The sequence below is a fragment of the Rutidosis leptorrhynchoides genome, chromosome 11 (genome assembly GCF_046630445.1).
Source record: "Rutidosis leptorrhynchoides isolate AG116_Rl617_1_P2 chromosome 11, CSIRO_AGI_Rlap_v1, whole genome shotgun sequence".
In the NCBI taxonomy this organism is placed as follows: domain Eukaryota; kingdom Viridiplantae; phylum Streptophyta; class Magnoliopsida; order Asterales; family Asteraceae; genus Rutidosis; species Rutidosis leptorrhynchoides.
In genome coordinates, this window is record NC_092343.1 from 48,787,387 (window position 1) to 48,799,878 (window position 12,492).

At 33.1% G+C, this 12,492-nt stretch overlaps 2 protein-coding genes across 4 annotated transcripts; one reads left to right on the plus strand and one right to left on the minus strand.

Annotated features, from left to right (window-relative positions):
- Positions 1 to 2,141: 2,141 nt before the first annotated feature.
- On the minus strand, positions 2,142 to 9,598 carry LOC139877120 (FK506-binding protein 2-like). 3 transcript variants are annotated; one of them, XM_071864539.1, is made up of 7 exons: positions 9,424 to 9,598; positions 4,759 to 4,976; positions 4,560 to 4,606; positions 3,935 to 3,997; positions 3,575 to 3,665; positions 3,008 to 3,112; positions 2,142 to 2,455 (listed from the first exon to the last, which is right to left on the minus strand). In XM_071864539.1, the coding sequence occupies exons 2-7, from the start codon at positions 4,829 to 4,831 to the stop codon at positions 2,370 to 2,372; spliced, it is 465 nt and encodes a 154-aa protein (XP_071720640.1). In that variant the 5' UTR covers positions 4,832 to 4,976; positions 9,424 to 9,598; the 3' UTR covers positions 2,142 to 2,369. The 3 variants fall into 3 exon arrangements, with proteins under 3 accessions (XP_071720640.1, XP_071720639.1, XP_071720638.1); XM_071864538.1 differs by having other exon boundaries at positions 4,759 to 4,990; XM_071864537.1 differs by lacking the exon at positions 9,424 to 9,598 and having other exon boundaries at positions 4,759 to 5,549.
- Positions 5,258 to 8,716, plus strand: LOC139877119 (chloroplast envelope quinone oxidoreductase homolog). Its single transcript, XM_071864536.1, has 4 exons — positions 5,258 to 5,415; positions 5,871 to 6,012; positions 7,293 to 7,375; positions 7,737 to 8,716. The coding sequence occupies exons 1-4, from the start codon at positions 5,350 to 5,352 to the stop codon at positions 8,427 to 8,429; spliced, it is 984 nt and encodes a 327-aa protein (XP_071720637.1). The 5' UTR covers positions 5,258 to 5,349; the 3' UTR covers positions 8,430 to 8,716.
- Positions 9,599 to 12,492: the final 2,894 nt, after the last annotated feature.

Sequence of the window (12,492 nt, forward strand, 5' to 3'; positions counted from 1 at the left end):
TTACTTAATACCTAAAACATATTATTAAACTGTTTCGTTTAAACAAATCCGCGATTTCACGAGTCGTTTTCAAGAAAAATTGTGCTTTTCCATAAAAACATGGTAATATCCTCATTTAGCCAGAAATTTTCTCTATTAAATTATTTAAAATGTACGAATATTTTTACATATATATACATATAATCTAACCGGTTTATCCGATAATAATGTCACAAGTTATTAACTAAAGTTATCAATATGTATGTTTTATACGTAGTAATATTTTAAAAGAGAAAAGATGATAAGATAATGTTTTTTATTGCATTTTGCAATTATGTAAGTGTTTACTATATTGAATTCAACAATTTTTGACAATTATCCAGATGACTTATAATGTCCTTATCTTGCCAACACCTCCTGCATTCTCTATCACATAACCCCTTAATAGTGCAATACATATAGATATTATCATGATACATGAAATATTAAATGATATGATGATATTAACATGATCAACAATTGTGCAATCTTACACCCCAATCATTTCAATTTTGTTGTCAACAAATAAAATTCACATTTAAAAAAAATCATTACTAGATTGTATTTTTTTCTTACTTTCTGCCTTTACCTCCTACAATTCACTTATTTTATAGTTTTACGGGCTTGCTTAGCTTACAAAGCTAGCTTACTAACGCGAATCATTTTTTATTGATTGCACGAGCTAGCCAGCAAGCCAGCAAAGCCCCCGACGCTTAATCGCTTCATTTAGGCACCTACTGACACTAAAGTCGTTCCACTCGTGCTTCTCTAACGAGAATCACTTCGTACCACTCTCCCAACAGGCCAACAGGCCATTCCTAGCGGCTTAGCCCTTGTTAAAGGCTAAAGAACACCATACATTAAAGGTAGAAACAAATGTAACTTATTATTTTATATATTTATGAAAGTTAACAATTAATTTGAAAATGCTTAAATGAAATACTAGAAAATGAAATTAGAACGCATAGAGTAGACTAATATAATATACTACTCACTTCAATTTTTTTAGTGTATGTATTTCTATATTTAATCATCCTGATATAAGTGTCAAATAATTAATTTGTACACAATTGATGTTATCAGAAAATCTTAAAATTCTGCACTTTGAAGTATTGAACACTTTAAACGAGTGTCTCATTGTTTGGTTTATGTTAGTTATATCTTAAAGGCCGGATTGTTAAGGGTCATGTGTCCAAAGTCAAACATTTATGATATTTGAAACAACAAGAACAACAAAACTCAATCTCACAAAAATGAGGTATGAGGAAGGTACAATGTAGACAATCATTCCCTATCCTAGAATAAAGAGAAGTCATTTATCTACTCAGAGTGAAAGATCCCAAGAGTAGAGAAAGTCTTCCTTCTCAATGTTTTATGGATAGAGAGATTGCTTTCGAATGGACCTCCAGCCAATAAGTAGGTTAAAAAAGACAAAAACAAAAAAAGTGAGATGCCATGAAAATGATAGAATCAAATTTCTATGAATTTTAAACCTGCCTGAAGTTCAATTTAGGCCCTAAGGAACACTTAAGTTGTCAATAAATTGACGCTTGCTGTTGACTTGATTAATAGAGTCATTACTTATTACTTATGATATTTTGAAAGACCAAAGAAAATCAAGGGTTTTAACTGGCTCCAAAACAAGCCTCAATAGTTAAGGTTCTTTGGGCTAATTATTGTTATATACTCCGTATGTTTTTACTAAACATAGACTTGTTCAAGAAAGGTCATTTCCATAGTCTTGCTAAGCCGTTTAATGCCACATTCAATATAATGATCCACATGAAATAACTTTAGAAAGTAGAGTATACAACTAGATATATAATATGATTTTAGTGAAAGTAATGAAATGTGAAATATAAGATAGCATATCGATATCGATACCAAAAGGCCATTGGCCTGGTAGTATCGAGGTGCCCCTCTGACCTTGAGGTCACGGGTTCAAGTCCTAGTGAGGACCGTATGTATATATTCGCGTAAAGCATCGAGTTCGGTGTGTGAGTTTGTCTTTAAAAAAAAAAGTGACAACTTTTCGTCACTTTTCATATTAGAATATTGGATTATTTAAGCTATCGTTCGTCTTTGATAGAAATTTGCAACACCGATACATAGCTCAAGAAGTAGTTAATAACTTAAATCGTGTTATTGGACTAACTTGAAGGGTAGAATAAGCAAACTTCGAATCTAGAGTAAAGGGTAACATGAGACTCGGGTTCATGAGTAGTTACAACTTACAAATCATATTCTCGTACTTTTGATCTCAATCAATTTCTACTTTAAGGTACAAAAACTGAACTGTAATTTGTAATTACCATGCAGGAAACATTCTCTTACTATTGGCTTTCTTAAGATCAAAGCTCACTGTTGTTATCTCCTCCTACTGCACCTTTTCCATTAACTGAAATAAGCTGTGTGTCAAATATTAGTGTAGCCCCACCTGTGTATGTTCAAAAAAAATTATTACAACTTGCTAGACATCACAGTATTATTCATTTTGAGAAATATCAGAATCCATTTTATAAGATCTACCGTAAGAAGCAATAGTTACTACTTCAATTTGTTTCATAGTTATACGACTAAGCGCGTTTGTTTCTGACATCTGAATGACATATGATGCAGAATGATTCAGCTTTCATTGCTAAACCATTCGGAGTTGAAACACTCACTTAACCATTAAGTACATGAATATTTTATAATATCCTACTTAGATCATATCCATAACACTTAGCAAACAAGTATATTAAATTAAAGTAATTTAATATACTTGATAAAGTAATTTTACCCATTCACATCGTTCATTAAAAATAATTATCAATCAATTATTTTTCATTCAGAACCATGTTTATTCAGAGACTTCGAATCATTCAGATTATGAACCATTCATCGCTAAATCATTCAGTTTTATCAAACGCAGCCTAACATTTCATATATTAGCAGAGGTATTTGTTGCATTAAAGGAATTAAAAGAAAATAATTGAGTAAGGGTTACCTGGGATTTTGGGAGGTGAACCCCGATCTCCATAACCCATTTTGGAGGGTATCTTCAATTTACGCTTCTCGCCAACACACATTCCCAATAGTCCTTGGTCCCATCCTTGTTAGTAAAATTATAAGATTTCAGAGTACATTGTGAAATTAAAGAACAGATGGTTAACAGATGGATAAAGCTTCAAAAAGGCACATATTTCATATATGCAAGAAAGCAAACGCAATGATACGTGTACCTTTTGAGAAAACTGTGTTTACCGCATAATAGTTTATAAGGCTTGAAAATTGAAAGAAGGTTCATAGGGATGGTTCTAATTTTGGCATGTTCAATAGCTATTTCAAAATTCAAGCGGTTGTGGGCTCTCGTCCCAATATGGACGTGTGAGTGGTACATGCATTTTCCATTCAAAAATAGAAAATTGTGTCATATGAACTTTAGTATTTTCAACACCTCAATATTCAAAAAATTGTACACAAGCAAATGGGTCAATTAGGCCACCTTTAACTATGATTGATTAACTGAGAGATGGGCTATCCCTAAATGTTCAAGTAAATGGACTTTTCTTACCTTTTATCACTTGACCAGCACCAAGCTCGAAATCAAATGGTGTTCCCCTTTCGAAGCTGGAATCGAATACGGTTCCATCGGTAAGTTTTCCCTGCAAGCGAATTGGAAATTAGTACTTTTTTTACAACTCCAAAGCATTATCAAAAGTAATTAGCCTTCTATAGGAACAATTACAATAATTCCCTGCTAATTAGAACTAAAATTGATCACATTCGCACATAGTTGTGCTTACAAAGACATGCATTCATTATTATTGAGTTTTGGGGACAGGTTTGTATACTAGACAGCAAAGACTAATTAAAACATCGAAGAAACAATTCAAAAAGGAAAAAGCAAAAGAGCGGCTATAAATGTACTCACCCGATAATGGACTTTGATTTTATCACCTTTGTGCGCTTGTACCTCGCAAGATGCAGGCTTATGCTGCAACAACAATAGTTCAAAGATTTAATAACAAAAATTAATCAAATGTCAAATGTGTATCCTACTCATGTATCATAATACTGCATATAAAACAAAGTAAACCAAATCGCCAAATCGCCAGCTTAATACAGGAAAAACAGAGATCACACCTTATAAATATTGCACGAAATGCAACGATCAGAAGATCATACTAATAAAACCTATGACATCAAAGCCATTAAGCAAAAACAATGCACTTGATTTCGTTGCTACTCACATAATTTATGTGTGTTCACATTCTAAGTTCACAAGCAAAATTAACCAATAACCGAATCTTAACTATACTTTCGCAAACTAATGCCTTAATTATACAATCAAATCTTTGTAAGCTAATTCAGCTTCTCAAGCTAAACCATAAACACATTAGGAATGTCAAACACTACCTAGAAATGTATATATACAAATACAAGTCCATATAAGTATATACATACAATAAACCCTAACTAACTGTGTGCATAAATATATTTATTTACTACTATCATTTTGTTTAATAAGAAACAAACAAATGAATCAGTAGATATACCTTGACGCCGATCTGTAACTCCGTCACATCACGGGATTTCGCCGAAACTGATTGATTATTCGAAATTCATCAAATTATTGTTAAATTAAAAAGATATCGTATACAAAATAACATTCAGTAACGATGAAATTTTGTGAACTATCAATGGAATGTAAACAATTAATGTATTAAAACTTGATTAAATTTCGATTATACTCACCTAGTGTAGCTGCAATCAGTAAAGTTAATATGAAGCTCGCTTTCGTAGCATAATCAACACACAAATTCGCCATTTTTCTTGCAAGTATGAAGTGAAAAACGTTTGTTTGACTTTGATCTTTGTCGCCGGATGATTGAAATTATGTGACGTGCTTGATCCAATCATTTATTGCCACGTCATGTATTTTAAAAAAAGGTTTTACGTGATGAGCCCAGTGTCTGATAAAAGCCCACTAAGAAAAGGTAACCAATTCAACCTATCTGCTAAGATACGTGTATGATCTAGCCAGGCCCAATACAACTTATTTGCTTATGACCCGTTTGATTATATGAATACCCAAATAAAAAAGCGTTGACTAGAAAAGTCAAAAAGAAAATAAATACTCCGTGTCAAATACAAATCTTGTAGTCAAACAACCGACTTAATTTGTGGTGGTTTCAAAAAGATCAATGAACTCACGTTACTTCAATTCATTTATATTAAAATTTATTATTATTTAATTCAAATCAAATACGAATAGAGAGTAATACATTTCTAGAACAGAAAACGTTACTTCAATTCATTTATATTAAAATTTATTATTAACTTAATATGGCCGGAAACTTGATGCAGGCGGTTTGTTATGATTCTTATGGCGGTGGATCAGCTGGTCTAAAGGTATTACAATTACAACAACTATTACGGAGTATAATTTACCTAATTGTTAATTGGTTTTACTTTGTTTTACTTTCTCTTGTTTTGTTTCTATTTGTGGTAATATTTGATACAGCAAGTTAGTTAATTAGAACTTTTAACTTGTGATGATTTGAATAGTTATACGGAGTAGTTATTTTAGGTTAACTTTAGATGATTTGAAGAGTCATAGTTATTTTATGACAAACTAAACTAGAAAGATAAATACAGTTAAACTAGAAGGAGGAAGAATTTTAATTCATATAAACTGTTAAAAGTATTAGATAGATATAGCCATATAGGACATGAATGATTCACTTAGATGTGGTAAAATTTAATTCAATACAAGAGATTCATTAAACCTAAAGTTGACATATTTAATAAAACCGTAAAAAGTTTCATTATGTTTAATGATGTTATTTGTGGCGAAATACGCACAGCATGTTGAAGTCCCTGTTCCTACTCCGGGCAAATGTGAGATTCTGATGAAAGTAGAAGCAGCAAGCATAAATCCATTCGATTGGAAACTTCAAAAAGGCGTAGCGCGCCCTATGTTGCCCCGCAAGTTCCCTTATATTCCAGGTTATTTCGATATATACTTGGTTCATCACGTGAGGTCTAATAGTTCTAACAAGATGAGTAGAATTGAACAAGTTGCTTGCATTTCGGTAACTCCTTATATTAACAGAGAATCGAGTTAGGATCAGTTAACGTAATTTAAACCTACTGTCTAATACTAACTAGATCGACCATACCTGCCCATTTCACACTTTTACTTGGGTTGCCTGCAGGATAGCGAGTTTTTTGAGGCGATTTTTACGTATAAATTCAGTGATTAACATTTAAGTGATACTAGCTTCAACTTAATATTCATTGTTGGATGCTTTTGTTTTAATTTCATCACTTAATTAGTACAAAAAAAGTTGTTTACCTGATTTTCTAAAAAAAAAGTAGTACACCCAGTGGCGATTCTAGGATCAAAATCGAATGGGTCCCAAAAATTTTATTCGATAACTTTCTTGCATAAAATATTGAATGTGTCGGGTCGAATCGAGTCGGGTCGGGTCACGCCCAAAACACAAACATAAAATTAAATAATACTCGTAAAATATAAGGTTGTTCATTTGCAGTTTCAATTAATGACATATGCAGTATCAATTAAATAATACGTCATGTTATATTACGTTTATGTTTTCATTATATATTTGAAAATATAATAAGATATCTTAAATATCTAATGGATATCCATTAACCAGCTTAATTCACTAGATATTGATATAGATGGTTAAACTAAATTTAAATGGATATGCATATGGATATGGATATGAATATGAATATGAATATGGATTAAAAAAACTGATGGATATGGATATGACCTTACGCCCTCACCTGATCTATTTACATCCTTAGGATGAAGGATTGGAGATAGAACCGTAGGAAATTGTGATATAGAAGGAAGTTAAAAAAAATTAAAATAAGAATTTGACAAGAGTTTGTTTATTTTTATATCTAATATATATTCAATGGGTCATACTATAAAATTATTAGTGGGCTAATTTTAAACACTTTAGTAGTCTAAACTATTAAACTATAATCTCTAAAAATTTATGGGGTCCCATTATAATATTTAGTGGTGTCTGTACAAAAAAAATAAAAATTTTGTAAAAAAATTCGAAAAACTAGTGGTGTCACTGGACCCCGTATCCCATCACCTAAAGTCGCCACTGAGTACACCATCCTCATGTATGTGTATGTATATGTATATTTGAGTGCATTATATTTGATATATGAATATATATTAATTTAATATTAATATTAATATTAATCAAGTAACACATATGTATGTATATTTGTTGGAACAGTTTTTGATGTAGCAGGAGAAGTTGTGGAGGTAGGACCTGAAGTGAAGAATTTCAAAGCTGGTGACAAAATTGTTTCTTACCTAGTGAGTCTCATCTTTACTAATAATTCTAATATTTTTTTTTTTTTTTGGGGGTAAGTGAGTAAACCCCCTATGAATGAGCACATTGGCTCCCCCATAGAAGGTAAAACCTCGGGTAATCAAGCCCCCGAGCGCGAGACCTGGTACCGGGTGAATTGCGCATTATGTGCACCCCTTAGTCACACTCTCTTTTTGAATAATTTGGCATAGCCAAGAATTGAACCCGGGTGGTATGCTTCATCGGGCAACTCGGTGGCCACTCAGGCACGCCAGCGTGGTTTAAAACATAACGAACACGTAGTTAAAAACATATGCTTAGATACGATATCCCTTAACATTCGTATAATTACGTACTCGATAACAGAGTAGCGGTGGTGGATTAGCAGAGTATGCAGTGGCTAAAGAGAGCTTAACCGTTCCACGACCACCAGAAGTTTCAGCTGCAGACGCTGCGTGTTTAGTCGTAGCAGGGTGCACCGCTCTACACGCACTTACTGTAACCGGCGGACTAAACCTCGAAAAAACCGAAACACGGAAAAACGTACTAGTCACCGCCGCTTCAGGCGGCGTTGGTCAATACGCAGTACAGCTCGTAAAACTTGGAAACACTCATGTGACCGCAACGTGCGGGGCCCGCAATATTGAATTTGTAAAAAGTTTAGGAGCCGACGAGGTTTTGGATTACAAAACTCCCGAAGGAGCCGCACTCAAAAGCCCGTCGGGTCAAAAGTACGATATAGTGATACATTGTACTACTGGTATTTCGTGGTCAACGTTTAAGAGTAATTTAAGTTCGAATGGAAAAGTAATTGATATTACCCCGAGTGGTGTGACGTTTTTTAATTACGCGGTGAATAAAGTTACGTTCTCGAAAAAGCAACTTGTACCGTTGATTGTGATTCCGAAAGCGGAGGAGATTGAGTGCCTTGTGAAGTTGGTTAAGGAAGGGAAATTGAAAAGTGTGATCGATTCGAGGTACCCGTTGAGTCGGGCTGAAGAGGGTTGGGCTAAAAGTATGGACGGACATGCTACTGGGAAGTTGGTTGTGGAGCCGTAACAAAAAGGTAATATCTATGAACTGGTTCGGTTTTTGGTCTTGTAGTTTTCGGTGTTGTATGATGTTATATTTGTGTGTATTACACCTTGTATGAAATGTTAAAATGACTTTAGCTTTCTGGATCTGTAGTATAATGTCATCGTGTCTGCTAGGCATGTAAAAGTATGCAGTTATGATTATAACAAAAGAAAATTTTAGCGCGCTACGCTGCCCGAAAATTACGACGAAGTTGTCCAATATTCATATTTTGGTTGTAATAAATTAATTGTTGAAATTTGTCTCACTTATATTGTATGTGTGTTGGTATATGTTAATGTACATAGATTGTAAATGTAATTTCTAATGTAAGGGAGGTTTAGTTATTGTGTGTACTGTTACTGTATTACAGGACATCAACATTATGAACATGTATACCTGCTGCAGGGTTACTAATAAAGTAACTATGAGCTACAGTATATATTTAGAAGCGTTTACCATTTTCCACCTTTGTGACCTGTAGTAATAAAAAGCATAAACCGCATTTATATGAAAGATTATATAGCCTTCAATGGGTAAAATTAGAATCCAAATAGTTTTGTGATCACATGAAGCATAGACATGGTGCTTTAATTTCTTTCAATGGTTGTGTTATTGTACTTCGATTATTTGCTTATCATCACACTTGCATCAAACTTATTCGATTTACCTATTAAAACACCAACTACTTAAACACCAATACACTAAACTACAATTGTTGAAACAAATTAAAATACCTATCATCACAAAGTACAATACACTAACAGTATATTATATGCTTATATATCACACAAACAACATGCTTCATCTTATTTGTACTTCAAAAAAAAAAAACGAAATATATCAATTTATCTTATGTTATCAATTTAGGAATTCAACAAACAACCTGATTATCACAAATTCAAAAGCGATTTTACAGAAAATACCCCCAAATATAACTCAAGCCATAACTGATTGAAAAATGAAGTTATAAACTAACCTGATTACAATTTCAATGGCAAATTAGAGAAAAAGGGCGCTGGAAAAAGAGATTGCGCAGACCAGAATTGATTCTTCACATATTCATTGTGTTCTCGTTCATTCGTACTGTGATGGCTTTCGGAGCAAACGATTTAGTGGAAGAGGTGCTGAGCAATAGGGATAGTGGCGGCGACGGTTTTGGCGTGTTTTTAGATGTACCAAAATAAATTTTCATAAATAATTAGCATATAATCATTGTCAAAAATGTTACTTATTTTGACAAAAGTTATTTACTTGCGAAATAAAAATGAAGTATCAAAGCATACTTAACTAAAGTCTAAAAATAAGAGAAATTTTATCCTCACTCGTCTTGAACAATGATGTGTAAGACCACTCACTATGGTGGTGTCATCGAGAGTGTCTTTATTCAATATAAAAATGACACCATAGGCAATGTATAGTCATCATGGTCATTTTCAAGATTTATTTTGAAATCGTTGTTGTAGAGAAGTAGAATGACGAACACATGGGAGTATGGGACCATATAAGCTATTAAATACTTATTTGTTTGTGAGTCCTGTGTCAAAAGGACGATCTATTATTATAGAGTATTAATATTAATTAACTTTATTATATTATTATTATTATTATTTGATGATTTGAATTTAATAATATAAAATGAAAGAGATGTATTATGGTTGGCAATGTTCAGTCTTTTTCAGTCTTTCTGAAGAAATGTTGACGTGGAGTTGATGTAGAGTTCAGTCGTAATAAAAACGTTTGTCATGGTTGAAAGTGGTCTAATACTGTTTGGAGTTAGATGTTTAAATTTAATAAACATTTTATCGGAGTATATCTTTTATGGTACATGTTTGATAATCTCTTAAATAAATAAAGTCTCTTAGATCACTCTTATACATGACACTGTCATGGAACCACACTACTGTCACATGAGCGTCACATCAGCAGCTTCTTCCTTTCACTTTAACAACCACATTCACTAATATACATCACACCAACCACATTGATCCTACATTTATATTTTATTTTTATTATTATTATTATTATTATTATTATTATTATTATTATTATTATTATTATTATTATTATTATTATTTACTCTTATTACTTTTATTATTGTTATTATTATTATTATTATTATTATTATTATTATTATTATTATTATTATTATTTACTATTATTAATTTTATTATATTATTTATAAATCGTATATATATTTGAGTATAAATAAAAATAAAATTATTCATTTTTATGTCATTTTATAGACCCACACACCTACCACATTCCCGAATTCATCTCCTCCATCTTTCTGTGGAATTAATCATCTCCGATTCATCTCGCTACACCAACTCTTGTTCTTATATCAGTGTGTGCATATGAGAAATTGGGTTTTATTTTATTATTTATTTATTATTTTTGTATAAAGAAATCAATAGATCGTGTTCTTCAATCTGTCGATACAGAACCACGACCGATTCAACGGCGCCCCTATGGCTGCCGCTAACAACGGCGTGAATCAACGGCGGCGGGAGTGGCGCCCCAACTACGCTCCCGCTGTGAATGGTCTTAATATTCAATTAGGTCATAATCTAGTAAGACTGCTAATATCGGAGCGCCCTTGGCTCCGTGAAAGCCAATGTGGTTTAAGACTCCATTGCTAGCAACATGTCATTGCTAAGTCCTTGAAGAGCCGCTCTTCAAAATGTCGATGTTAAGCATATTGGAAGACGGGGCTGTGAGCTTTTATTTCTTGTACAATATGCATCATGAGTGGTATAAATGTATTAATAATTAATTAAAGTGGGTCCATTCTAAAACGTATAAAACGTCTTCTGAATCTATTTTCAGGATAAACTGGATTCTCTTGGAAGTAGTGTTTGTGTAGGTTTTCACCTGAAAGTTCAAGATCTCTACGAATGTAAATTCGAGATCGTTGAACTCGTACATTCTTCAGATGCAGCCTCTTCAGCATCTAATTCTTCGACCATTTCTAGTAAAATAATCAATTCGTTTTCATCATCCGAATCCCATATATCAAAAAGTTTAAACAAAGCGTTTGCCATTGAATTTTTTGTTAAGTATAGAAGTGATATATTGAAGAAAGTGTGTGAATAATTAAAATGGGAAGAGTGGTATATATAACAAAAAAATAAAAAAAAAAATAATAATTAAATTTGAAAATTAAACGGCTATATAGCCGTTGGAATCCACGTGGCCAACAACCATTCGATACACCATTCTTCTTGTTCCGGTGATGGAGTCATCGCGCCCAAGGATTTTTGCCTCCATCACGCCGCACACGGGCGCGATGGAGGCGCGATGGTGGTGATTCTGGTGCGGTCACGCCCCACTACGAATAGTCTAAGTTACATCTTAATTTCATGACACATAATGATAAGTGGAGTACTATAATTTTTTTAGTCAAAGTGTGTATCCTCGTACTAATTGTTACAAAAGTCGCGATTTTTAATTATTTAGTTTGGTGTAAGACTATTTACTAGATTACCCTTTTCAGTTAAACAATTCAAGTTAAAACATTTCAATCACGAAAAATTTCAATGTGTGACAAACACACGTATCAATTTATTATTATTTAGTATTGATATCTATCAAATTATGTACAAATACTAAATTTTACAGTACATTACAAGTGATAAACAATTCTGATGAAGAAATGTCAATAGCTCTTATGTCGGAAATTCAACAGCTTTAGTTATCGACTAATCCAGATCGTTGGCAGTAAGAGTTGGATACGGATGGCTTGTTTTCGGTTTACTCGGCTAGATTCCACTCTTCACTTGATGGATCCGGCTACTAGATGATACAGTTTCACTCTTATATGGTTTGTATATTTCGAATTCGAACACCAAAAAATTCGAACTCGAGTCGAATTTAAACATAAATTGTTCGATAAGTTAAACGAGCTGAGCTCGCAAACAAATACAACATTATACTATAACCAAGGTTGTAAAAGACGTGAGTCGGGAACGCGTTGGTAGAGACCCTAGAGGGACAAGTCCGTCAAGACGGAGACGCGGCGGGGACGAGTCGGGAGTTGTCCAACGTT

Bases quoted from the DNA above. Each gene is read 5' to 3' on its own strand.
- LOC139877120 (XM_071864539.1), bottom strand. From the start codon at position 4,831: ATGGCGAATTTGTGTGTTGATTATGCTACGAAAGCGAGCTTCATATTA. The intron at 3,113-3,574 runs GTAAGAAAAGTC...TTTACTAACAAG, and splicing joins TGCTGGTCAAGTGATAAAAG to GATGGGACCAAGGACTATTG. The intron at 2,456-3,007 runs GTAACCCTTACT...GAACATACACAG, and splicing joins TTCACCTCCCAAAATCCCAG to GTGGGGCTACACTAATATTT.
- LOC139877119 (XM_071864536.1), top strand. From the start codon at position 5,350: ATGGCCGGAAACTTGATGCAGGCGGTTTGTTATGATTCTTATGGCGGT. The intron at 5,416-5,870 runs GTATTACAATTA...AAATACGCACAG, and splicing joins GTGGATCAGCTGGTCTAAAG to CATGTTGAAGTCCCTGTTCC. The intron at 7,376-7,736 runs GTGAGTCTCATC...ACTCGATAACAG, and splicing joins ACAAAATTGTTTCTTACCTA to AGTAGCGGTGGTGGATTAGC.